General features: G+C 53.5%; 1 protein-coding gene across 1 annotated transcript in view; it reads left to right on the forward strand.

Moving 5' to 3' along the window:
• The window catches only part of SND1 (staphylococcal nuclease and tudor domain containing 1), a 411,934-nt gene that overhangs the window by 375,559 nt on the left and 11,701 nt on the right, over window positions 1-24,674 (forward strand). The window contains exon 17 of the mRNA XM_004741837.3: window positions 20,247-20,435. Coding sequence (XP_004741894.1) covers window positions 20,247-20,435 — 189 coding nt within the window. The remainder of the gene's footprint in view (window positions 1-20,246; window positions 20,436-24,674) is intronic.

Here is a 24,674-nt window from a genome sequence, read left to right on the forward strand (position 1 = left end):
TGGAACGGAAAATTGTTCAGAAGATAGAAGTGGGATGTCTGGATGGTGAAGGAAAGAGGTCAGCCTAGGAGCAGGAGGGTAGACCATAGCAGCCAAGAAAAATGAGGTGTTTTTGCGGGGTGGGTGGGTTGTAAAATCAGCAAGCAGAGGGCGGGGATCCTGATGAATGGGACACTAGGGAGAAGCCCGAGTTTCGGAGTGGCCCCTTGCTGATGCCGGTGCTGCTGGTGGTCCTCCAAGGGCCTTTCAGACTCCAGAAAAAATTCTCTGACATTGCTCCTCAGGGTATGGGGGTGCCTGAGGTAGTCAGTCCCCTGCTTGGGCCCCCTCGCCCCACACTGCCCTACTTGAGCAAGTGTGGCTCTCCCCCAACCCCAGGCATGTGGAGCGCGGCAGTCACAGCTTTATTACCCACGCACAGGAACTGCTCTGCAATAAAATAAAATAAACCACGGTAATGGGAATGACTGGTGCAGAGGGCGACACCCCAGAGAGCTGGGCCTGCTGCTGCCCCTCTTCTCTGCACCAGTGATCACCATTAAGGCTGCCAGCAATAAGTCATCTGCAGTCCCCTAGGCCTCCTTTCCAGGGCTGAGTGAGTGACCCCATGCAGTGGCCAGTCGTGGGAGCAACAGCAGCATGAGCACAAGCGGCCTTGTTCAGCACTCCACAGACTCTTGGCCTTGGGGCCTTGTCCACAGCCCTCTCAGGACAGCAAGACAAGGAATTTCACTGAAGGCAGACCAGGCTAGGCAGGAAAGGACTTCTGCCCTAAGGGGACCCCAAGACAAGCCATCTTAGTACCTACCATCTCTGCTGTCCTATGCCTGGGGTAAGTGCCTGGGAACCCAGAACTAGCTGCAGGAGGGGGAGTCGTGGACCTATAAGTGCCCCAAGGGAGGTGAGGGGGCGGCACAAGCACCTGGCTGACCACCCTCCCCAAGTCCCACCTCACACATACGTCATTCTGCCCAGAGCTATTTAGGCCTTGCACAGAGGTTGGCATGTAGCAGTGGTTCAAAGTCTCCAATAATTTTCATTTTGTCACGCAGTGCGTCTGGCCCTTTGACCAGAGAGCTTTTAAATTCCTCCTCCCCAGCCCTTTCTTCTCTCTGGCTCCCTGGCTCCTCCATCCTCGGCTGGATCCAGACTTGTTGATGAGCCTCAGCTTTCCCCCCACACACAAGCCACTAAATCTTGCCTGCCTGCCTCCCGACCCACCATCATTTCCCAAGCTCACCTACGCCCATGAATGCTTAATTTAAAACTTCTGCTGCCATGTAGCACTTTGTAATTCTGAGGCCGCTTTCAACAGAAGAAACAAAAATGGGCTGATGAATGTACTCAGAAAGGTGAGCAGAAAACCATCCAGCATCTCTGTGATGTGGGGAAAGGCTTTTCCTTAACCATTTAGTTTAATATGATGGATATCTGCAGTGTAGAGTAATCCTAATAGGATGGATATCTGCCTGATCTATTGGCCTGCAGGGTGGTTATGAGTTTTAAATTTCCTCATCTCCACAGCAATAAATTCTCTGGGCTTTTCAATTATAAACTTAGTTTTCAGTGGGGCAGCGGAAAGGATTTTTGTTTTGGTCAAAGGATTAGAAAGGCAGATCTGGTTGGGGCTGGGAAGCAGCGTGTGTGCTGGGTTTGGCTCACCTGTTCACCTTCACTTTGGCCCCCGGGGCTTCCCCGGGCACATCTGTGGATCGCAGTGTCACTTGTCCTTATCAGCTCAGTGTGGCAGGTGTTGCCACCACAGGGATCTACAGGAGCCCCTCTGTGGCATTCGCACTGCAACCTACTGACCTCATGACGAGGGCATGGCCCTTCCTGACCACCTCCCGATGCGGGCCCGAGGGGAGGGCTTGCAGCCTGCGGCTCTCCCAGGCAGACCAGGAGGTGACGATGAGTTCCCAGGGCCGGGCTCATGCTGAGCAGCCAAGGGAGAGTAGCTGCAACGAGTCCCAGAGGGTAATGAGCCCAGAACTCTGCTAACTGGAGTACTCAGTGTGGGATCATTGGGAAAACGAGCTCAGGCTAATCTGTGCGGAGGGGAATCAAGGCTTTGTTGATGGCTTTCTTCCTTTATACTGACACATATCACCTCTTGGTCCAAAAGGAGAGTGGCCAGGGCCAGCAGGAAGACCAATGACTTTCCACAGGTCCACTTCCTGGCCTTGGTCGGCATTCCTTTGTCCCCCACTCCCAGCCCCTAAGGGCCTCCCACTCCCTGGGTGAGAGCTTCAGAAAACTCTTAAGACACCTAGGAGTGTGATTTTCCTGGACGTCAGCAAGTCGTTATGCCCACTGTGTGGTGACAAGAGCCAGGCTCCACCATTAGGCAGGACTGTGTTCAAATTCTGTCTCCTCTACTTACCAGATGAACTTAGATAAGATCTTCAGCCTCTCTGAGCTTATCAGTAAACTGAGACTAAAAACAACCCCATCACAAAAAGGCTACAGTGCATGTCTGTCAGAGAACCTCATTCATTATGTGGTACATAGCAGGTACTCAGTAAATGTTAATTCCCTTCCCCCTTCCCTATAGTGAAGAGCTGCTGGTCTTCCTTTCAGATGTGAAAGTGGGAACCACAGAACCTTCTTGCCCGGAGCGTCCGTGATCCACCCCATTCCTAGCCTGGCTGTCTGACAGAGCTCGTGTTCAGGACAGTAACTATTAGGGGATAGCCATAACTCTGTGGGTCCTCAGAGTGGGCCTCTGCCCCAGATACTGTGTGCCAGGGACTGTGTCGGGACCGGTGATAAAAGAAAGGCCATGTTTCTCTGAAATTATCTTCTTTTCATGTTGTTTGGATCAAACATGCTTTAAAGTGAAGACAAATCAGTGGATAAGTGCCAGTGATGGGCATGTGGGTTTTCTTTTCATTCAGTTCATTTAATAAACACATACTGACCTTCAACTGTGTGTCAGGTGCCACACTAGGAGTTAGGACCACCAAAATGTAGTACTTTGTGACGATATTTTCTGCCATCAAGGCATTGGCTGGCAGGCTCAAGAGCTCATCAAGAACTAGAGCACAGAGTGATACTTGCTCTGGGACTCGCAGAATTCCCCTGGAGCACAACAGGGAGGGCGGGAAAGAAGGCTTCCTAGAGGCAATACTGCTTAGGCCAAGTTTTTAAGCATGAGTAGGCATCAGCCAGACCAAGGGTAGAAGGACGTGCTTTGCAGGGAGAGACACTAATTCATCAGTTAGAAATTACATTCAATTGCTAATATAGTTCAGAAACATCAATTGCTTAAGCCAGATTAAAGTTTGCTTCTTTCTCGGAGCACCTGGGTGGCTTAGTGGTTACATGTCTGCCTTCGGCTCAGGTCATGATCACGGGGTCCTGGAATCGAGCCCCATGTCACACTCCCTGCTCAGTGAGGAGCCTGCTTCTCCCTCTCCCTCTGCTCCTCCCCCCGCTTATGCTCTCTCTCTGTCCAATAAATCTTTTTCAAAAGTTAAAAAATAGTTTACTTTTTTCTCATGAAAAAAGTCCAGAGATAGACAGTCCTGATCCAGTACAGTGATTCTCAGTGTCAACAGAGATAGAAGTCTCTTCATCCTTCTGCATAGCTCTCAGCACACATGAATTCCATCCTTGTGGTCCAGGGTGCCCTTGGAGCTCCACCCACTCACACCAGCCCTCCAGTCAGGACACCAGAAGAAAGGGGAAAACCCCTGGTGTCAAATGCTCTCAGAAGTCCCATCAAAAATTTCAGCTAAATCTCAGCTATGTGCCCAGTGAGGACGGTCCTCACCTGGCCACACCGACACCTGGGCTAAAGGGATGCTAAGAAGGAAAATTTGGATCGTGACTTGACATTTCAGTACCTGTTCAGGGAGCACTTAGCTCTGTCTTCCTGGGTCCGCGAGTCCACATCGTTGGTGTAAGGGGGTGAGGAGTGGTAGGACATGAGACTAGAGAAGCAAATCCACGTTTCCCTCTTGGTATGGAAGCTCTGTTGTTCAGCCGAACAGGGCAGCTGCCAGAGCTCAGGCCAGGCTGGTCAGGTGGCATCTGCCACGGCACCAGAGTAGGGCTCAGCTCCTCCAGTTCAGACCCCTCCTTCTCGAAGGAAGGCGCCCTGGTGGTTCTAGAATTCGCATAGGCCTTGTGCGCTGCCAAGGCTAGGCCCAGGCAAACTGGACTGTACATTGGCCAAAGGCCAAGCAGAGTTTGGTCAGTCTGTGACCTAGGCACGCTCCCCATACATTTCTGCTCTCCTGGTCAACACTGAACCTGGTAAGAAGTGCCGGCAGGATATTGAGTGCTTATGACATGCCAGCCATTGTTCTGAGAGTTTCATGTATAACAACTCATGGAAACCTCACATTTTTCTTAGGGGGGTAGTTAGTTTTATTGCTCCCGTGTTAAAGTTTGAAACCGAACCGTAGACTTAAGAACTCACCCAGGTTACTAAACAGCAGAGGCCAAATCTGAAACCAGTTAGTCTGGCTCCAGAGTTCTCCCTGGTAACCATCGTGCAGTCTACTGATGGATGCGGCCCCCCAGATCAGAAGGAAGTGTCGGAACTGAAGCAGGCAGATGAAGGTAGGACCAGGCACAAAAAGCCTAGCCCATCTGTTATGCAGGGAACAAGTGAAACTCATGCTAACAGACCAAGCCTGGTAAAGGCTTTTCTCCTCTTTTGAGTCCCTTGTCTCCTCCCGTTTGCATTCTCACTCCTGTCAGCATGATCCATGAACAAGCTATGCTGCGCCTTTCTGTTCATTCTCATTCCTGCCTCCCAGCCACTGTCACTGTAACAGGACTTCCGGGCATCCTTCCTGCCTTCCTCAGAATATACGGAACCCACCCCCTGATCCATCTGTCCCAGATCTATATTAAGAAGGGGCTGGGGCGCCTGGGTGGCTCAGCAGTTGAGTATGTGACTCTTCATTTCGGCTTGGGGCATGGTCTCGAAGTCCTGTGATCGAGCCCTGCAGTGGGCTCCACGCTCAGTGCAGTCTGCCTGGGATGCTTTCCCTCTCCCTCTCCCTGCCCCCTCTCTCCTGCTTATGCCCCCCAAAGAAAAAAGGAAGGGATAGAGGATGGGTCTGGGCTCTGAACTGTCCCATCACCCTGTCCCTCAGGGTCACCCTCCTGACTTTTTCTGAGCCACACACAAGTCTTCCTGGCCTCTGCTTTCTCTGTCACCCCCTACCTCCCTCAGTCTCAACTTGCAACTCCACTGACCTTGGCCTCTCTTTTTATCCTAAAATTCTACCTCATGCCTGCTTTGACCCTACCAGTCATGCGGGTCTTTCTTTTTTTTTTTTTTTTAAGATTTTATTTATTTGACAGAGAGAGATCACAAGTAGGCAGAGCAGCAGGCAGAGAGAGAGAGGAGGAGGAAGCAGGCTCCCTGCTGAGCAGAGAGCCCAATGTGGGACTCCATCCCAGGACCCTGGGATCATGACCTGAGCTGAAGGCAGAGGCTTAACCCACTGAGCCACCCAGATGCCCTCACAAGCTTCTTTCTAAAGCATGACCCAAGTCGTTCCATATGCGGGGGGGTGCATGGGAAGCAGGCTCCCTGCTGAGCAGAGGGCCCGATCGGGGCTCTCATCGGGACCCTGAGACCATGACACAAACCAAAGGCAGAGGCTTAACCCACAGAGCCACCCAGGCGCCCCAGTGTTAAGCTTTTTGAAGACAGAAGGGTTTTTTTGTTTTGTTTTGTTTTGCCCATTTGCATCTATTGCAATGCCTGATGCAGTGCTTCTTTACTTAGTAGATGCCAAATAGCTATTTCTTGGTTGGTTGATTACAGTAAGTCCTAGGTCTTGTTATACGTCCTTAATGATTTTTATACATTTCAGCTCCTTCAGTGTTTGTCTTTCCATTTTGAAGAATCCCAATCATTTCTGGATGTTCCCATCTCTTTAATCAGCTCAACTGGGCATCCCTGGTCCTTCTCCAGCCCTGCTGTATCTTTGCAGAGATGCAAGGCCGAATCACAGTGATCTCCCTTTTCAGGGTACATTGTACTCTATCATAACCGTTACCTGCATGTTCTGCTGCTTGCCTGGACTTGGAAGCCGTCTTTGTTAGGGAAGCTCTGGGCAGCAACCAGGAATATAGCCATGTAGAAGGAAATGCCCAGAAACAAAAGAGAACCCCAACAAGCACAGTCTCGCCCAGGAGCCCCCTCCAGCAAGCACCTTCTAGCACTGCCTAGAATCCTGATGCTTGGGCCTACAATGTGGGGACTAAGGGTGGATTCAAAAGAAACCGGCAACAGCCTCATTTGGAGGGCATAACGTAAAAGCTAATGGATTAACAAGAACAGTCTAGTTGATTCGGGACATAACATAAGCACTAAAGATGGGGTTGTCGGGGAAGGCTTCCCAAAAGGCCAAAATGGTGTGGGGGAGTTGCCCCTTGTAAACAACTTCACACACACACCTCTCAGGACTCCTGGGCAGAAACTTCCTGAAGGGGGGGTTGCCTTAGCATTCCCTTACTGGTAAATGACCCGACATCTCCCTGAGTGTGCTTTGCACGTCTGTGCCTCCGTTGGCAGCTCAGGGGCTAAGGGGCATCTGGCTTTTAGAGCTGAGATGCGGGGTCTGGCAGCTCACTGAGCAAGCAGATCAGCGTGCCGGTGGCTGGGGGGTAGAGGAAATGAGGTTGGCAAGAAGGGGCGCATGGTATACTTTGAGAAGGTGCATGGTGCGGAGCCTGTCCTCACAGCACTTCTGGTTCTTTCCATCCTCCCTGCAGCATCCCTGTGAGCACCTGCCTAAGATAGAGATGGTGCTGGGTCCCCCTTTTCTTGTGTTGCTTCTGACCTGCCCACTGACTCCAGGCAGCAGCTCAGGCATCCTCAAATAGCGTTCAAAGAAATCAGGGACCTCTGCATGGCTCTGTCCGACTCTTAACTTCAGCCCAGGGCCTGAGCTCAGGGTATTGGGACCGAGCCTGGCATCAGATTCATCAGACTCAGGCGCAGTGGGGAGTCTGCTTGAGATTTTCTGATTCTCTCCCTCTGCCCCCTCGTCACCACACATGCATCTGCATTCGCTCTCTCTCTCAAATAAATAAATATATATTTTTTTAAATCAAATTGCTTAAGTGATGTTTACACTGAGCGTCAGGGTGGGGTTAGGAGTCTCCAAGCTTCTTTGCAAGGACACTGGCAGAAAGTTTCCCATGGGAGAAGCCGCACGACAGCAGTTGCTGCCACTAAGCCGTCTTCTATCAGAGGAGCCTTAAGCAGGCAGCAAGGCTCAGGCAAGGCTCAGGCTCACTGTGCTTCCTCCAAAATCAAAGGAATTGTCTTTAAGGGCTTAATTGTGACTTCCAGTCTCTTAGCCAAAGACGCTGAGCATCTTCATTTCCTATCTCCATTGCAGAACACACCTACGTTGGGGGTAGCACTCCCCACATAGAGTGGAGAGCAGGTATCAGGGGAATTTGGCTTCCAACAACCAAATTGGGAGGTGGGGCAAGGCAAATGAGGTCACCCTGGCCCCATTTAGGGGAACCCAGGCCAGCTACTCCCTCTTGAGAACAGGGCAAAACCAGCCTAAGCAAAGAGTAGCGTTGGGAGACTACCCACTAGCTTCCAGGGCCTCATTAAGCTGAATATTATTTGGGATGTTTGGTTGAAATGGGAGAGAGAGGAGTAATTGTGATTCATGGCACCTTGACTCCTGTCAGGAGGGTGGACAGAGAGTCGTGTCAACAACCGAGCTGCCAACCCATCCTGTCTATTGTCCTTTCCTGCCACTTGTACTTTGTCCTCTCTTACCTCTGCTCTCACTCGGGTGGCATTGAGTTCTTTCTGGAGGTAACCACAAGGCCCAGAACAGCATAAGGAGCCCGTGCCCTGGGGAGTGGGTAAAGACGGGGACAAAGAAGGAATCTGGTCCCAGTGTGGAGAAGCAGTGGAGGCTAGGAGCCATTGCTCCTAGCCTTTCCCTGGACAGAGATGGCTGGGGCCAGCTGCAGAAAGGGAGGGGTTTAGGGGGGCTTCTGGGATGTGAGAGCTCCACTCCAGCAGGACGAGCAGTGCCATATTTTAATTGTCATTAGCAATAAGAAATGAGCAGTGAGGAAACCAGCCTCAGCCCACAGAAGAGAACAGAGGGCAGGCTCACTGACCAGGCTGTCTGGCCTCTGGCGTGCTGCACATCTCGCAGTCTGGGCTGTACATGCTCAGGCCATTTATATAGTGGCCTTATTATGGGTCGCTTTTACCCAGAGGCTTTTCTTTGTATTATATACAGGCCAGAGAGAGCGCGGGCCCTCCAGGTTAGAGCGAACAAAGATCCGGTCTGCCCGCGTAACAGCAGGGTCAACCCACTCCAGCCCTTGCCTGCTGGCGCTGCTGAGCGTGAAGACTGGATCACCTTAAAGGAGTTTTCGTTTTCCTTACTGTGTTGAAATAGAGTTGGGGAGAGTGCATGAAACAGAAGCCCTGAAGAGGCCCGAACCTCCTCTCCCCTGGGCCTAAGAGAGCAGCCCATGGGCATGGCGAGAGGGGAGCAGGGGGCCCTCTCTCTGGCCCGTCCAGGGATGTGGAGACAGGGCTGCTGGCCGCCCTCCGTGTGGCCTGCCCTAAGGGCTGGAGGGCACGGCCTGCTGAGGACAGCGGACCCATGCCAGGCTTCCTGTTGGCAGGTGAAGGCAGCTGCATTTCCAGGAAGGATACGGGTGAACACAGGAGCAGGGGGCTTCATAAGAGGAGCCCAGAGGAGATGGGATTTTCTTAGCCGGATGAGGAGAGCAGCCCCTCTCAACACTGGTGCCTTCAGCTGTGCCTTCATGCCGCTGATCTGAACATGGAGGGATTGGTATTCCATGTTTTTGTGTTGAAATTGGTTGCTATTTCTTATATTCAGTGTAATTAAGTAAACTGGCTGGTCCATAGCTGCAAGAATAGGATTTTTATCTGTTCCAAGTCCTTTTCTCTCTGATGCCCTTTCTCTGGCCTGCTAGAGGGATTGTTGTCTGTGTTCCTATTTCTAAGAGACTGGGAGATGGCGAATGAGAAGGAACTCAGTGTCCCTTTTCCCCCCAGCATAGGACATACTTTGCCACAACCTGACAGCTTTTGAGTAGCCCCCATGGCGACAGCCCAGTTCGGAGAACACTGAAGTGACTAAGCCTGGCCAAGCCCCAGAGCAGCAGTTGCCTTTCCTCGAAGATTTCCTTGAGGGCCTGAGACCTGCCCACACTGGCAAGGGACTTGTGGCTGAAGGGTTTCTCAGCCCTGTGCTCCGATGTTCCCTCAGGCGACCGAGGCCTAACTGGGACATCTGCCCCACCTTGGCTTGGAGGACTTAGCAAATGGGGTCCAGGTCCCTGTCCTGTCCTCACAGCTCTTCCTCTGGCTGTCTCATGTCTGCTTTTGCTGTTCACCCCTTCCTTGCTCAGGGATGGTGGCCAGGAGTGGTGGATGTGTAGGAGACCAGAGGGAGGCATACACAGCTGCTGCCTGCGCGCATGCCTGGGTAAATAGAGGAATCCGTCCTCACTCCGGTTATATTCAGTACAGGCAAAGCCAAGTGCGAAACAACCCCTTCTGCTCGTGACGTCTGGGAGCCTCTGAGTCATCAGGACTGGCTGCACTGACCAAGGCCAGTTTCTGCCCCTCTGGGCTCCTGTGAGCAAACCTGCTCCAACAGGGCTAGCTGTGGGCCAGCCCTGACCCCTTAGAGACGTTCTCAACACAGGCCTTCTCCAGCCAGTCTGCTGCCCTCCAGATCTCCCTAAAAACGGTTCTCTGTCCCAGGAACTTTCCCTCTCTAAGTTGACTGCCAGTGATCTGGAGAAGCCAGGACCTTTGACCTTTTATCATCTGTTTACTGAATGCCTACCGTGTGGCAGTAATAAGATACCATTAATAAATGCCCATTATAAACTGTAATTAGTAATGGTGTGAGCAAAGTGCTGTGGGGGAAAGCATTACTAAGAAAATAATGAAATGGTTTGAGTGAAATTCCATCTCTGCAGAATCTTAATGCACTGGGTAGGAGTTACAGGTACAGTATTAGGAGGAGCATCCTAGCTGCAGGGAATAGTGTGTGCAGAGGCCTGGAACAGTGCGTTATGTCTAGAGCTAGAGTTAGTTCGGCATGACTAGAGCAAAATAATGAGGGCCAAAATGGTAGAAAGTGAGAATCCAGTCATAAGAAGCTTGTACCTTGGGGCGCGTGGGTGGCTCAGTTGGTTGAGTGTCTGCCTTCGGCTCTAGTCATGATCTCAGGATCCTGGGATCGAGTCCCATATCGGGCTCTCTGCTCGGCGGGAAGTCTGTTTCTCCCTCTCTCTGCCTGCCTCTCTGCCTACTTGTGATCTCTGTCTGTCAAATAAATAAATAAAATCTTAAAAAAGAAGAAGAAGCTTATACCTTGCTGTGCTAAGGAATTTGAACTTTGTCAGAGAACAAGGAAGGGGTTTCAGCAACAGAAGAAGTGATCAGCTTTGGGGTTTTTTGGTTACATAACAGCAGTCATTGAGCATTTACTATATACCAAACTCTTGAGTGTTTAACTGGAGTTAGTTCATTTGTTCTTCAATAAAAACCTTCAAAGCAGGCACCATTATTATGTCCATTTGACGAAGAGGAGAAACCTGTAACTGGAGAGGTTCAGTCAGTCACCCGAGATCTCACAGCTAGTAAGTAGTTGTGCAAAACATGGCCCCAGACGGTCTGGTTCCCCGGCCCAGCTACTGTGCTGCATTTTCTGTGACAAGCCACACCATAGCACTGTGGAAGGGCCATCAGGAGGACACAAGGCTGATGGCAGGGAGAGCAGAGAAGGGGACTGCTGCCCTCGGGTAGGATCTGAGCCCAAGGAGTGGCAGTAAGGATAGAGAAGAGGGGAAGAATTCAGGAGACATCTCTGAGGTAGGATTAGTGTGACCTGGAGGTTGATTGTGAATGTAAGGGGAGTGAGGCTGATCCCCAGGCTTCTCCTGCTACCAAGTGGGATAAGAAAGGCGGGCGGATGGAGGACCAGGTTTTAGAGTGAAGATAGTAGGCTCACGATTGGACGCATTCCGTTTGTAACTGGTCAGGTGGATGTGAATTCTGAAGGGAGGGCTGGACTGGAAATAGAAGTCATGGTGTCCTGTAATTCAGAAGCGGTGGAAACCAGGCACTACACGGCTAAAAGTGGCCCCCTGGCGAATATCCATACTCAGGGAGATGTTGATGGGTAAGAATTCACAACTGAAACTAAGAGCATTGAGAAGAAACCATGGTTGGGAACCACAGAGGCCTAAAAAAGAAACTTTGAGATGGAGAAGGGGTTCTTAGCCCTGTCAGGTCATTCAAAAAGTAACAAACAATGAAATGTGAGAAGAAATTGTTAAAGTGACAGTTATGAGGACCTGAGTGACTTTGAGGTGGTAGTTACATTGGGATGTAGACAGTGGTGAGCCGCCGTGTTGGATGGGGAAGGAAAAGGGAGGTGAGCAGAATCCTCTGGGCAAGGAGAACGACATCAGCTGGGTGGACATGAGATCAAGGCACAGTTTTCTAGGATGGGCGAGATACTCAGGCAGAGAGGCAGACGCCGACAGGAAAGGGAATTGAAATAGTAATGATAGAAGAGAGGTGACTAATAGGTGCCCGAGGAAGCGAAAGAGGGTGTGATCTAGAGCCGGGTTCCTTTCTTTTTCTCCAGGGTGGAAAGGAAAGTAATAATTATGAATGGTAACATAAGGACTTTTTGAAGGCAAGGTGTGGAAACCCTCAGCAGCTCGGGTAAAGAAGCCTGACGATTGGGGTCAGCAGAGCAGAGTGCGCCTGCCCCAGGGTCAGGGAGATACAGGCGCTTGCAAACGGGGAACTGGCATTTAAACTTAACCCGATGGAACACCATTCGGGTACTTTCAGAGCAGGTCAGACATTTAATAACCATGTGCTCTTATTCCACAGGTCACACACACACTGATCTGCCCTGACAAGAGGCCAGCTGTCTTCTGGCTGCTAGCTCAGTGCCCACAGGGCTCGGGCCCAGCCCGGGATATTCTGGCTCGGCTTTGGAGAACGCCACTGTGGCTGCCTCCATGGCCCACGCCAAGCTCCGGGACAAAGAATGCTGTCTGGGGGCCCCTGATGAAAGCAGCCTGGCCTGCTTTTTTGGGCTGGCAACTTCTTTTCTCCAGCCAGGGAGCGTGGGAGGGCTGGGCCATTCAGGTGTGCCCCACTCTCCGAAGGAATTCCAGAGTTTGCCTCTGGATCAGGTGACCTGTGGCAACAGGTGCCACCCATGGTGTCCCGGACAGGGCGCAGAATGAGGGCCTCCTGATTCAGCTTCGTTCCCTGCATGAACCTCAGGGAAGAGAGAGTTAAATCTCCTCCAGCCTTTAGCGCTGGGTTTTCTTGGGAAGATGAAAATCTCCTTCCTTCATTGTCTGCACCAAAGGAACAGATTGCGTCAGTTTATAAACTGTGTTACCGCTTGCAAAGGCTTGGAGTCAGCAGGTTTGCATTTCCCGGCAGACTCGGACGAGCCTGATCGCCTTGGCTGCTGCCTCTCTGCCTCAGATGGGACCAGGAGCTGCCCTGCACCCCGCACTCCTACGCCATCATCCCACCCCACACCCCTGAGGTATTGGAGGAGAGAGATTGAGAAACCCAGAGCTCTAGCTGAGCCCTCTTGTTTGGGGCTCAGGCCTCCCATCCATTCCCAGGAGCTTCTCGGCCCCTCTTGCCACCCACCGTGCCAGCCTGGGCCTAATTTCCAGGCATTCCTAGGGCTTTGGCTTGGGCCAGCGCACGGATGTCAGAGCGGAGGTTTTCTGGAGAACAGTTGGCGCTGTGGGCTGGGCTTGAAAGAGTCATCTGGTGTGGAGGTGCTAAGGGTGAGGAGCCCAGGCGCTGTGGGGCCTGGGGAAGAGCTGCACGGCTGCCTGCTTGCTCTGCCGCCCGCTCCCCGCTGGCAGCCGCCGATAATGAGGCCTGGGAGGCATCTCACGGCCACTGCCTCGCCAGGTCCCGGGGCCTTACATTATTAATTGCATCGCGTTCCTGTTCATCGTCTCTGAGAGACGCTGGTGTGTCTGCGCGTGCCTGCGAGTGCAGGGTCACACGGTGGCTGTGTTAAGCTGCTACTATATTCAGGGGAGGTGTCTCTTCGAGTTCACAGCTCTGGCTGTGGCAGCACCTTCCAGTGGTGAGCCCAGCTGCGTGACGACACGGCTGCCTCTGTGTAGCAGCAAGGGGTCCCGGTGGTAGTCCAGTTGCCCTGGATCATGGCTCATATTCTGGCAGAGAGCTCCAGTGGGGTGCCCGGGGGAGGCAGGGGCTAGAGTGCCTTTGAGCTCCTCTGCGAGTTTGCCACAGGGCTGGAGGGTTTTCATGGGGGCCTCCCGGCTTGCCCTTCTCCCGTGTTACCCATAGCCCCCTCTCTCCTCAGTCCACACCACCAGCCCCAGCTCTAACCTCAGCTACTTCAGAGCTTGAAGGACTTAAAACCCCGGTTCTGCTCTCATCTGCATATGAAGAAACTGAGCCTGGAGGGGATGTAACCCACCCCCCCATCCCCAGCCCAGATCATAGCTCCAGTCTACCGCTTTGTATTGGCTTTTTCTTTGCTCCTCAGTGGCTTTTTCCCATCTAGGCTTTCCTGTTGTTCCCAGTTCCAGGCTTCTGCCCCATGCGTGTTGCTGATGGCTCTGGGGGTATTTCAAGCGGGCCTGTGGCCAGAAAGCAAGTGGAAAGGATAGAAGCTTCTGCCTGTCATTAAGGCCCCTGAGGTCGCCTCCCCAAAGGTAGCCTAGAGCAGCCTGCTCCCCACCTGCTGGAGGAACTGGCGGACTGTTCCCCCACCACTCCCTTCCCCAGCACCGGAAGTCTTCATTTCCAGGTGCCTGGGGGCAGGGGGCAGGGGGCAGGGGTGGCCTGTGCCACCACTCCAGCTTGCCCGGTTTCACCTGTTCTGCCTGAGGGGGCGCCTCCCCAGCAGGAGGGAGCATCCTCTGGGCTGTTTTCCCGGGGCATCCCAAAGCCTCCCAATCTCAGGGGCTGGCTTCACGCAGTGTTTCCTGTGCTGCCTTGGGCCCTGTGCCCAGAGCTGGGGCAGGGCGCTTGGTGGAGAGAGAACCTGTTCTCCCTCCTCTTGACACACAGAAAAAGGGAAGGTGGGTACATATGGGTAGGCTCTCCTGCCCTCCCCCATTGCCAGTAAATCCCCTCTTGCACTGCACCTCCTACAGCTGCCCTCTGTCACTTCCCAGAGCCTGCAGCCCCCTGCCATGTGTTCCGCTCTGTTCCACATTTCAAAGTTTCTTTGTCCTGAGTGTTGGTTGGGGGGGGGGGGGCAGCAAGGAGCTGCCTTAGTCAAGCTTGCCTTCTCCCTCCCCTGGCCCGCCTCTCTCCAAGACCCAAAGAAGGCTGCAGGAGGACCTTTGTCTTTCCAGCTTTGTCCCAGGCTTGGAAAGAGCAGGCATCCAATCTGGTTCCTGGATCAGGAGAGGTAGGGCAGCTAAATGAACCCCCAGGGCCAGCAGAATTTCCTCTGTGGTTTTATGGTGACCTTTTCACTGATCTCTCTCTCTCCCCCTTTCCTCCCCCTCCCTCTCTCTCCCTCCTCCCTCGCTCCCTCCTCCCTCTCTCTCTCCTCACCTCTCTCTCCTTCACACACACACACTTTACATAAGATTTCAGAATCTGAGGCCCATTGGCCGGGAAGGGCCAGAACAAGTTGAGGGAGAGGAGTAGTATCTGTAAGGCCCTCACCCCCTGCCTGACTTCCACATCCCTTCCTGTGACCCCCTGCACTCTTCCGGCCCCGCAGTGTCCCCCAGGCCCAGAATGTGCCACACTGCTGAGAGAGGAGGACTCAGACCCCACCACCTGCCTGACTGAAGCAATCCCTAAGTTAAGAAGTCAGATAGAATCCAGACAAGGGAAAGAAGGAGCATTCATGGAGGGGAGCAGGACAGGGACCGAGTATATTTCTGGGGGGCCAAGGCACTCCAGCCACTAAGGAAAGGACCACAGGCAGGGAAATGGATTCATGGCCACTACACCTTCCCTCCCTCGTGCGTTCCCAGCCACAGAGAGCAAGCTGGGGGTGCTCCGCTTCTCCCCGTTCCTCCTTTCCCTTCTCCCCTTCCTCACCCACCCACAACTGGGAAGGCTGAGACCGCAGCCCGTCTGGGTGGGCACTGAGGTGTGTGTTGCCTGGGCATGGGAGCTCTTCCTCAGTAATTAGGAGACATGCAAATTAACAGCCTGTGCCGTTTGTATTAATTTGGTAAATAAGCCAGAACAATTTCATTAGTGGCACATTAATGTGCTTGGGAGCAGGAGGACGTGTCCCACTGTGAGGCGGCAGGGCCTGCTGGCCGCCCCAGCCCCCCGACAGGCCAAGTCCAGTGTGTCTGGCTCCTTTCCGACCACGGCTGGCTGGGCTGCACTCCCCCCAACTTTGGTCCTGTGGTGGAGAAAGACCCCCCCCCACCACCACCACCACTGAGCAGGAAGGCATCTGCTTGTGCAGCTGGGTTTGAGGACAGTCACACATTAGCTCTTTCCACTTGTCCTCCCTCCATTTTGTATTTTGCATGAGGCTACCAGGGTTTAAGAAGCCCAAAGCTTTGCTGGATGGTGGGGGAGAGCTAAGGGGACGGGGCTCAGCCTGAGCAGGGCCCCTGCTGGCCAGTAGTAGATGAAGGGAAGAGAAAGCAGATTGTGTTACTTCTTTTAGTACATAGGACCCGCTTCTCATTCTATGGAGAAGAAAACTGGCTAGGAGAGAAAAGAAGTCATCTCTTCCCAAAAATTCACAGCCAGAGCTAGGATTTGAACCCAGGTCTGTCTAACTCCAAGACCCATGGTCTTCCTGCCACCTCCCTGCCCAGTCGGTACACCCAGCTCTGGGGAAGATTCAGAGTATACAACAAGCTTTGTTCCCCTTGTTGCTGACAGTCTAGCTGGACAATTAAAGACATTTGGAAGTGAAATAACCGCTTCTCCTACTACAAAGTAAAAAGTCGATGACAATGATGAAACATTAATGCATCCAGTACTCTTGTAAGTACTTAGTATCTTTATATTAGCTCATTTTAATCGGAACAAACCCTTTGAGATAGGCAATATTGCAATCCCAGTCTTACAGCAGAGACACAGAAAAGATAAGTGACTTGGCGAAGGTCCTGCAGTTAGTAGATAGATTTAAACCGATGCAGTCTAGCTCCATAGTCTGCGCTCAGAACTTCTGTGCTATATGCTGTCCCCTCAGTGCTGGGGTAGCCCACAGGTGTCAGAGGGATTCACATGGGTGGATTAGGGAAGCCTTCACAGAAGGGTGGTGTTGAAGCTGGAAGAGCTCAGCTCATAGGGCCTAGTTCAGACCTCAGAATCCCCACCCACTCTGTCGGCCTCAGGCAGAGGGCAAGAGGTACTGGCAGCTGGCCAGACCCGCAGGGGTGCGCAGTGAAGAGGTACTAGGAGGGGGCAGTGGGCCTGACCTCAAGGCATCTAGGCTGCCTGCTATTTCATGCTCCCCCAGCTGCTCCCCCAGCGAAATGCTGTGGTCCCCATCGTAGACTCTCAGGAGGCCTTCTCCTCCCCTCAGCCCTGCTTTCCTAGGCCTTAGCGTCAGTGTGAACATTGAGGAGGGGAAGGAAGAGAAGAGGTTCCCATTGGTTCCCCACTGACACTGCTTGTGTCCACGTGTACACACATTCTGTGGTGCCCTCAAGGCCACATCAGCTCACACGTGCACACACCAAAGGCCCACACACAAATCAGACATTGGGGCAGTCCCTGATAGTCAGCCAAGGCGTGAGCTCCCTGGTGTCCCCTGCCATCGCTGGAGGCCTCCCAAGGGAAGCTGTTGCGTCCACATCTCTCCCTGAAACACTCTGTGCTGCTGAGGAGCGGGACTCTGCAGTTTACACAACATTCGGTGAGCAATGGGTCTCATTAATACTGACAATAGGCAGAAGGAACCCAGAAGAGGTTTCCTGTGTCTGACCAGAAGGAGCCTCTCCTCATTCCTGTCTTCAGTTTGAGGCAAACTGGTAGGAAAGAGCTTTCCGTGGGTCTCTGTCTAGTCAGTCCTCATTACATACAATTCCATATTTGCAAGTTCACTTACTTTACTTACTGAAATGTACTTGTAGCCCCAGATCAGTACTCAGAGTGTTTGGTCATCCAAGCGGCGAACACTTTGAGTGTCCAGGAGAGCATGCTCCCAGCCGAGGTCGCAGACGGCGGTGTTCCCCTTCTTGTTTCGGCTCTCATCCGGGCAACAGGTGTCTTGTCCATCGTCTCTGTAGTGCCGCGTTTCCCCCTTTTTCTGATGTGTGCTTTTTCCTGTGTGCAGTTTAAAATGGCCCCCCGGCAGAGTGTCGAAGTGCTGTTTGGTGCTCCGAAGTATAGGAAGGCTGCAGTGGGCCTTAGGGAGAAAATACACATGTTAGAGAAGCTTCATTCGGGCATGAGTTCTAGTGCTGTTGGCTGTTAGTTCAATGGTAACAGATCATCAGTATATATTAAATAAGGTATCTTTAAGCAAAAACGTGCATAGAAGAAGGTTATGTATTGGTAAATCGTGACCAGAGTCTTGCAGGAACCTGATCCTGTGTTTCCCCTGGGAGCAGTGGTTCAGTGTTCATGGTAACTTTATAGACTATCACAAATAACAAGAATCAACTGTATCTGTGTATCTCTATAGGAGTATGTGTTGATATGTATTTTTTTCAGTTAAGAGAAAATATCAATGTCTGGGTGGCTCAGTGGGCTAATGGGATCAAGTCAGGCTTCTGCTCCATGGAGAGTCTGCTTGAGGATTCTCTCCCTCTCACTCTGCCCCACCCCCATTCACACACACACGCACACACACACATTTTGTCTCTCTCTCTCTCTCTCCCCCTCTCAAATAAATAATCTGTCTAAAAAAAAAAAAAAGAGGGAGGAGAAAATATTAAGAACACAAGTCTTAAAGTTGATCAGAGAAATAGAGCATACACAGACATTGGCCCACAAAATGTTACTGTCAAGGCACAAATCCCCAGCCGTCAATCTAAGAGAACCGTGATGAACACATACCAGCCTGGGAGCACCATGCTTAACCCTCTGCTTGCTGACCATGAAGCTCTCCCAGAACTAGAGAAGGGTTAAGACTTTGGTCTTCACATTGAATTCTGTGTACCCAGAAGGATAGACACACCACAGGGCTTGGCTAGAGAGGTCACAAACCAAGAGACTCTGAAGTAGCCCCATCCTTTCGCTGAGCCCAGCCCACCTTCCCCTGAGTGCCTTTGAGAAATTGCAATATTTGCAGCAGCCATAATAAAAGGGAAAGCGGAAATCCCTAGGCTACAGCTTTATCTCCCTTTCTAACCCCAGATGGATTCAGCAGGAGGGCAGTGCCCAAGGCTAGAGACTTCTTTTCCTCAGCTGCTGGCTAGGCGCAGGGACCTGTCAAGCCCAAGTTAGCATATCGATTACAGGCAGGGAGAGGCTGTGTAAGTGTGAAGGCCATGCTCATCTGCCAAGAGAGTTGACAGCGCTGACCCCAGGCATGGCTACTAGTCACCAGAGTCTCCCACTAGTATGAGCCCTTGGGAGGCCGGCATGTGGTTGGTAGCCTCCGAGGCGAGGTGTGGGTTGTGGGGTTTGCTTGGTGGGGTGAGATCTAAGTGTGGGCACCTTCCAGAGTGAGCATCATTAGACTCCCCGGGTGCTTCATCAACCCAACTCTGAGGTTTTTGCCTCCATCCTAGCAGTCCGACCCCAAGAGGAATGATACAGGTGACCATCAAGCTTTTTGTCACAACCACTTGGCCCACCACAGGCTTCTCGGAACTGGAGGGAGGTCTTGTGCCCAAGCAGGGCAGCTGTCAGTTTCAGGAAAGGACACTTGGCTGCTAACATGGTGAAAGATAAGAGGTCCAGGCATGGGGGCCTATGTACCCACCTACAGAGTCAACTTGGAATGGCCCTATAGAGTATCTTTGTTATCTAGCTCTAATAAACTCTTCCTGTCTGCTTCTCGGTCACACTCGTACTCCGGCAGTGTTGAACTTGCATTTCCACTCAAAGGTTAACTGTAAGCCTTAATTAAGTAGGGTGTAGAAGAGGGTGTTCAAGGATAGGGAGAGGCCGGGGCCTTGCCTCCCTGGTCCTGCCCCTTCTTTTTCTCCCTACAGCCTTCTCTCCACATGGCCAAGCCACCTCTGTCTACTTAAAGGGTGTCCTGTCACCCACATGACTCCCCACTTGCCTCTCTAACCCTCTGGCCTGGGCTGCTGCCGCAGGCTCCAGCCCAGGCTTCAGAGAATTCCCAGGTATTTAGACATTCATTTTATTGCTTAATCGAGCTTGAAGCTGTTTAAATTAATACAAGTTTTTCATATTTGGCAGCAAAGGCTTTTACAAGCCCCTTTAGCAGAGAAAAGAGGAGGTTAGGAGAGAATCAAAGAAGAAATTTACCTGGTCCATTGCCTTCATGAGGTGGGAACAGATCAGCCACCCTAAGGGCTGTGGCATCAAGGCCGCCCTCTTGGGGGAGCAGAGTCAGGACTGTGTCTGGGGTCCTGTGTCTCAGGAAGGCGCTCTGTGGAGAAAGCTCAGAAGCTCTTGAGCCCCACAGGGGTCCCCAAGGGTTCTGAGGTCAACCCCAGCCCACGGCCCCAAGGCCTGGGCTTATGGCTGTGAGGTCACCCTTCCCCTTGCTCCCTTTCAGGGGCAGCCTCCTGCTGGCATCACCCCTCAACCGCCCACATGTGCACTCCTTCCACCCACCTGCCCCCTCCCCTCCTCTCTTCACCTGGCTTTCATCCAGCCACTTGTAGTACCTTTGTTGAGCTGTAATTCCCTCAGCTACGTGCCCCTCTTCCTGGGGATTGCCTTGCTCCTGGGGCCTGCCTTTCATGCTAGAAGAGCTGGGTTGGATGCGTGGGTGCTGAAGAAGAGTCAGACATTCTGGGGGCAGCTCCGGTCTGCTGCTTCTCTCACTCCTGACCCCCAGGCTGCGCTCACACATGCCCACGGCTGATGCAATTCCCTCGCTCAAGCCGAGGGATGCTGATTGTACCCTAGTAGCTGAGTTTTGAAGTCGCTCAGTCAGGGATATTTCCGTAAGGATAATTCTGGGCTGTGAGAGGATAGAGAGCCTAGATCCCGCTTACAGAAGTGAGGCCAAGCGTTCTAAGAAGATCAGCAGTGCCACAGCTCCAACAAGCTCCTGCTCTTGGTCCCTCCTGAGCCCCTCCCCCTGCAGGCTGACTCTCCCCCTTTCTCTGTTCCCCAGGTAGAGGTGGAGGTGGAGAGCATGGACAAGGCTGGCAACTTCATTGGCTGGTTGCATGTTGACGGCGCCAACCTGTCCGTCTTGCTGGTGGAGCACGCGCTGTCCAAGGTCCACTTCACGGCAGAGCGCAGCGCCTACTACAAGCCCCTGCTGTCTGCCGAGGAGACCGCCAAGCAGAAGAAAGAGAAGGTACTGGTGTGGAATTGGGCCTGGCTGTGGAGGAGGCAGGGGCCATCCCGGAGCTTGGGGCTTCTTCTCGCCTTCCTCTGCCGAAACACCACAGCCCCCACATGGGGAACAGAGCGGTTTCGTCATCCCCCACCTGAGGCAACCTGGTGGGTGTTGATCTCAGACCCCACATGGGGAGCCACACGTGACCAAGGGAAAGGCTGCCAGCTTAGGTGTCCTCAACTGTTGGCCTGCTCTGGTGGAGCAGAGCCACGTCTGGAAGGTGACCTTGCAGCCATGAGAGGAACGATGTGGGGAGCCTCTGGTGAGCAGGAGACTGGGGAGTTGTCCCTTCACCAGCCCCAGCCCTCCTTCGGTGCCCTCAGAGGGACCGGGAAACCCACAGCCCACTCTGACTTGCCTTCACAAGGGCCTGCAGGGAGGCCCGTTTCAGAAGCTGTCCCAGGAGATGCATAAAACTGTTAGGACAGCAGATTTATAGCACATCAGTCTCTGCAGACAGTGCATGGAAAAGACAGGGGGGTGGGTTGGAAAGCAGCTTTTGGAAACAAATGGACGATTAAGGAACCCAGTGGTTTGGTGGTGGGAGCAGGGCTCCGCACCCCCCGACTCAGCCTGTCACCACTGACTTACAGCCTGGCCCTAATAATGGGGATAAATCAGCTGGCCACCAATTTGTCAGGGCTTCTCTGGGCTCGAGGAGGATTTCATGGGACAGCCGTGCTGAGCCATAAATTTGTTCCAGGAACAAACGTTTCCTTCCCCATGGGGCAGCCATCTGGCTTGCAGCTCGCCTCCCAGAGCCAGGCCCAGACACCTGCCAAAAGGAGTCGGGGGCTTCAGGGCCCCGTGGTTCCTCATTCTCTTCCAACCCAGAGCAGCCACCTCCTCCCTTAGCCTCTTCCCAATGGCATTCCCTCAGGAACCAGGCCCAGGGATGCCCGCCTGCATCTCTTTTCTTCCCATCCCCTGGGGGTGAAGGCAGGTGACCAACCCTAATGGGAGTAGAAGAACTCTAGAGAGAGGTGACCCAAAAAGCTTGGGATTGGTTGAAAGGGGCTATTCATGCCTTAGAGGACTAGGCCCGCAGGAGGCCTCTCAGGAGGCTTCCCCCTTGTCTCAGGGCTGCTCACATTAAACCCCATCTTCATACAGTGACAGGGAGCGGGCAACCTGAGCTCCTACCGCAGAGAAGCTTCCTCTTAGGTTTCCTCTTGGTGACAATTGAACTTAAGGCTGCCACCCCATGTCCTCTGCCTGCTGCAGGGGAAGGTGCCCACGTGGTACTGGGGCCTTGGTGTGGAAAGGGCTGAACCTTGCTGAAGAATTAGCAGCTGGGAGGTAATTGGCCCCTGAGGCTCAGACTCTGAAAGTGTCTTTGCCCCCAGGCTCTGCTCTCTGAGATTTGAGGCCCAGGAGGGACCCAGGAGAAGACAGAGAGGACAATCTGACCTGAGGGGGAGGGATGGGTGCCTTGCTGGGTGTTACATTGGGCTTCACTATTTACTAGATTTGTCTGAAAGAGCCCAAGTCATCATTCCACTGGGTCCTCATGATGATGGTGAGGAGTAATCATCAGTAATTACTTACTTTCACAGGCTGCGTGTTTTTATTCCAGTCCAGTTAAAATGCAGTGCGCTACTCTCAGGGCGAGGCCCCGCCGGCCTCCTGGGTCCCTCTCCCGCACACCCCATCGTCTTCAATGATCCTGGCAGAACCTAGTGTGGCTTGCCTCTTCTGGTGAGGGGCTGGTTCCCAGGAGCAGCATGTGTGGAGCCCTGTGGCACCCCTCAGAATTGGATGGACCCAGAGAATTTGGTAGCCAGCTGGAGGACAGCAAACTGCATTTTGAGGTGTCCCCAGGATTTCCAACCTTGCCTCGCTTGCGACCCTAGGAGAGCTATCTTCGCTGTTGGAGACAGGCACGTGTGGGGTTAAGAGATCGTGGTGGTATGTGTGAGCTAACTAGGAGAGGTAATACTGAGAGCTTTTGTGAGACAAGACCAGGCGGAAGTCTTCGGGAAATGAGATTGTGTGTGTGCGCATCCGTGAGCGGGTCCATCTGAGGGGAAGCGAGCCATGCTAGTTTCTTAGCTTTGGGAACTTGGCTGCCTCCCTGCTGGGCCTCATTCTTTCCTGTGCCCTGCAGACTCCTCTCCTCATGAAGAGATGCTGGTTGGGCCCTCCCCTTCCTCTACAGGGCATTAGCTGGGTTATCCCTTCCTCTTCCAGGAATACTGGGTGGCTCTAACCGACAGAGACAGAGACCGGAGCCACAGAGGGCAGGCATCAGGACTGCTCTCCCTCCCCAGCCTCCCTTCTGTCCCCGCAGGGCCCTGCACGGGGCTACATTGGCCATTGATTACCTTTTATTGAACTTGCCTTTCCCACCGCTAGCTTGAAGGCCTTCACCGCCCTGGCCCCCTGCCAGCCCCACCCTTGGAGCCTCCCAAGGCTCCAGAGGATTTAGAAAGGAAAGCCTCTAGTCACTAGAGAGAGCCTCGGTCCATATAGCTCATCTCCTGCCAGGAGGATCATCCTGGGGCTTGCTGGGGAGGAAGTGTAGGAAAGAGGGAGGGCCAAGGATGAGTGATGACAGGAGAAGAGACAGCCTGTGCTCCTAACCTGGCCCCACAGTGTCGAGGGGACCCAAGTAGGGCGAGAACTGCACGAGAGACCAGCAATGGAGCAGATGAGGGAGCTGCTGCCCTTGCCCATTCCCCACCCGGGTCTGTAGCCAGAGCCCCAGAAGGGTTATAGAGGACACAGTGCCATCTGGCCCCAGCCTGAACATAGACCTACCGCAAATCAGAGGAGCTGGCTGGGAAAGTCCTTTCCACACTAACACGGCCCGGAGGTGGTCCCGGAGCAAAGCAGGTCCCTCTTGGGTGGCTCTACCAGCGTCCCTGGGCCCGGCTGCTGAGGCCCAGCTCAGGCTTGGCTCCACCAAAGGCCGAGAGCATTCTCAGCTCCAGAGTCCCGTCCTTGGCTGGGCATCTTGGCTGTGCAGATCTTTCCCCAGCTCCTCCATCTGCCCAGAGCCTGCAGGGAGAGCCCTCAGGCACTGAATCACTGTTCTCCCTGGAAGGGGTCTTTGGGTTTGCCTTGTCTTCACCCCGTGGGCCCAGGATGAGTAGCATCCCCCTGGTAACTCCCCAAAACAAGCTCCTTGTCAGGGATCTGAGCTGAGAGAGGGCTGGGCATGGCTGTGGGGGAAGTGGCACCCATCTCGCAGGTGCCAGCCAGTGCGTCTGTCCCCTCCCTGCCCCGGTTCTGCAGAAGGGCAAAATAACCAATATGGGCAAAAGATGCCCTTGTTCCAAGGGTGGGCAGCCTCTCTGCTGACTGACTCATTGCCACCAAAAGCCACCTATCCAAGCTGCATTTACCAGCATACCCAGGCCGCTGGGAGCCAAGTCCCCGGGAATAGATGGTCACCTCCACCTCCTGAGGGAAACCTGCAGTGCTCTCCTATTTGAGGGGCCAAGCCAGCCCTCTCTTAGAAATGGAGTTCCTTTATCTGAGGAGCAGCTCTCTGCCTCATGCTTCTGGTGTCTTCTCACCTTGGGAGCCAGCAGGGTGCCCCTACTGTGCTCCTCCGAGCACCCAGGGAGCTCTAGGACCCTGTCACAGGACCCTCCTGGTGGGGGCTGGAGGCCTGGGGGGGCCTTGCGGGGGGGGGGGGGGGGCTTTTGTTTGTACCGTCCTTGACCTCAAGCATGCTGGTCCCCTCCTGCCGCCTGCCTGCAGAGGAGGAGCTCCACCCTTCTCCCCCCAGGAGGAAACCTGATGCTGTCGCCCAAGGCGCCTTCACTTGACGAGTCATTAGCAGTTTTTGCTCTCACCCTGTCAGTCTGTTCCCAATTCGTCAACACTGCTGAGGAGCCTCCTTCTCCCAGACCCAGCCCCCACTCTGGAGCAAGCGCAGAGCACCCCTCCCCTCTCTCCTGAGCTGCCTGGGTACCAGGAAGGCCAGGAGCCAGAGGAGCCAAGTGGGTGGGAAAGTTTTGGGGGGGTTGACCATGGTGGGGGTTGGGGGTGCACTTGGCTTCTGCTCCTCTAAGGCAGTGCTGGCAGTCTTGTGTCTCAGCCACAGTGAGCTTCCCACCCTGGGAGTCACTGACTGAGGAGTCACCGCCCTGGGGAACTTCCTAGCGGTCCCAGAAGTCACTGCGGCTGTCCCTTATCCCCCGGAGTGCCCGCAGCAGTCTGTGCCATGGCCTCCAATTGGAGAGGCCC

The sequence above is a fragment of the Mustela putorius genome, unplaced genomic scaffold (assembly GCF_011764305.1).
Source record: "Mustela putorius furo isolate JIRA1106 unplaced genomic scaffold, ASM1176430v1.1 tig00003845_pilon_pilon_pilon, whole genome shotgun sequence".
Taxonomy (NCBI): Eukaryota; Metazoa; Chordata; class Mammalia; order Carnivora; family Mustelidae; genus Mustela; species Mustela putorius.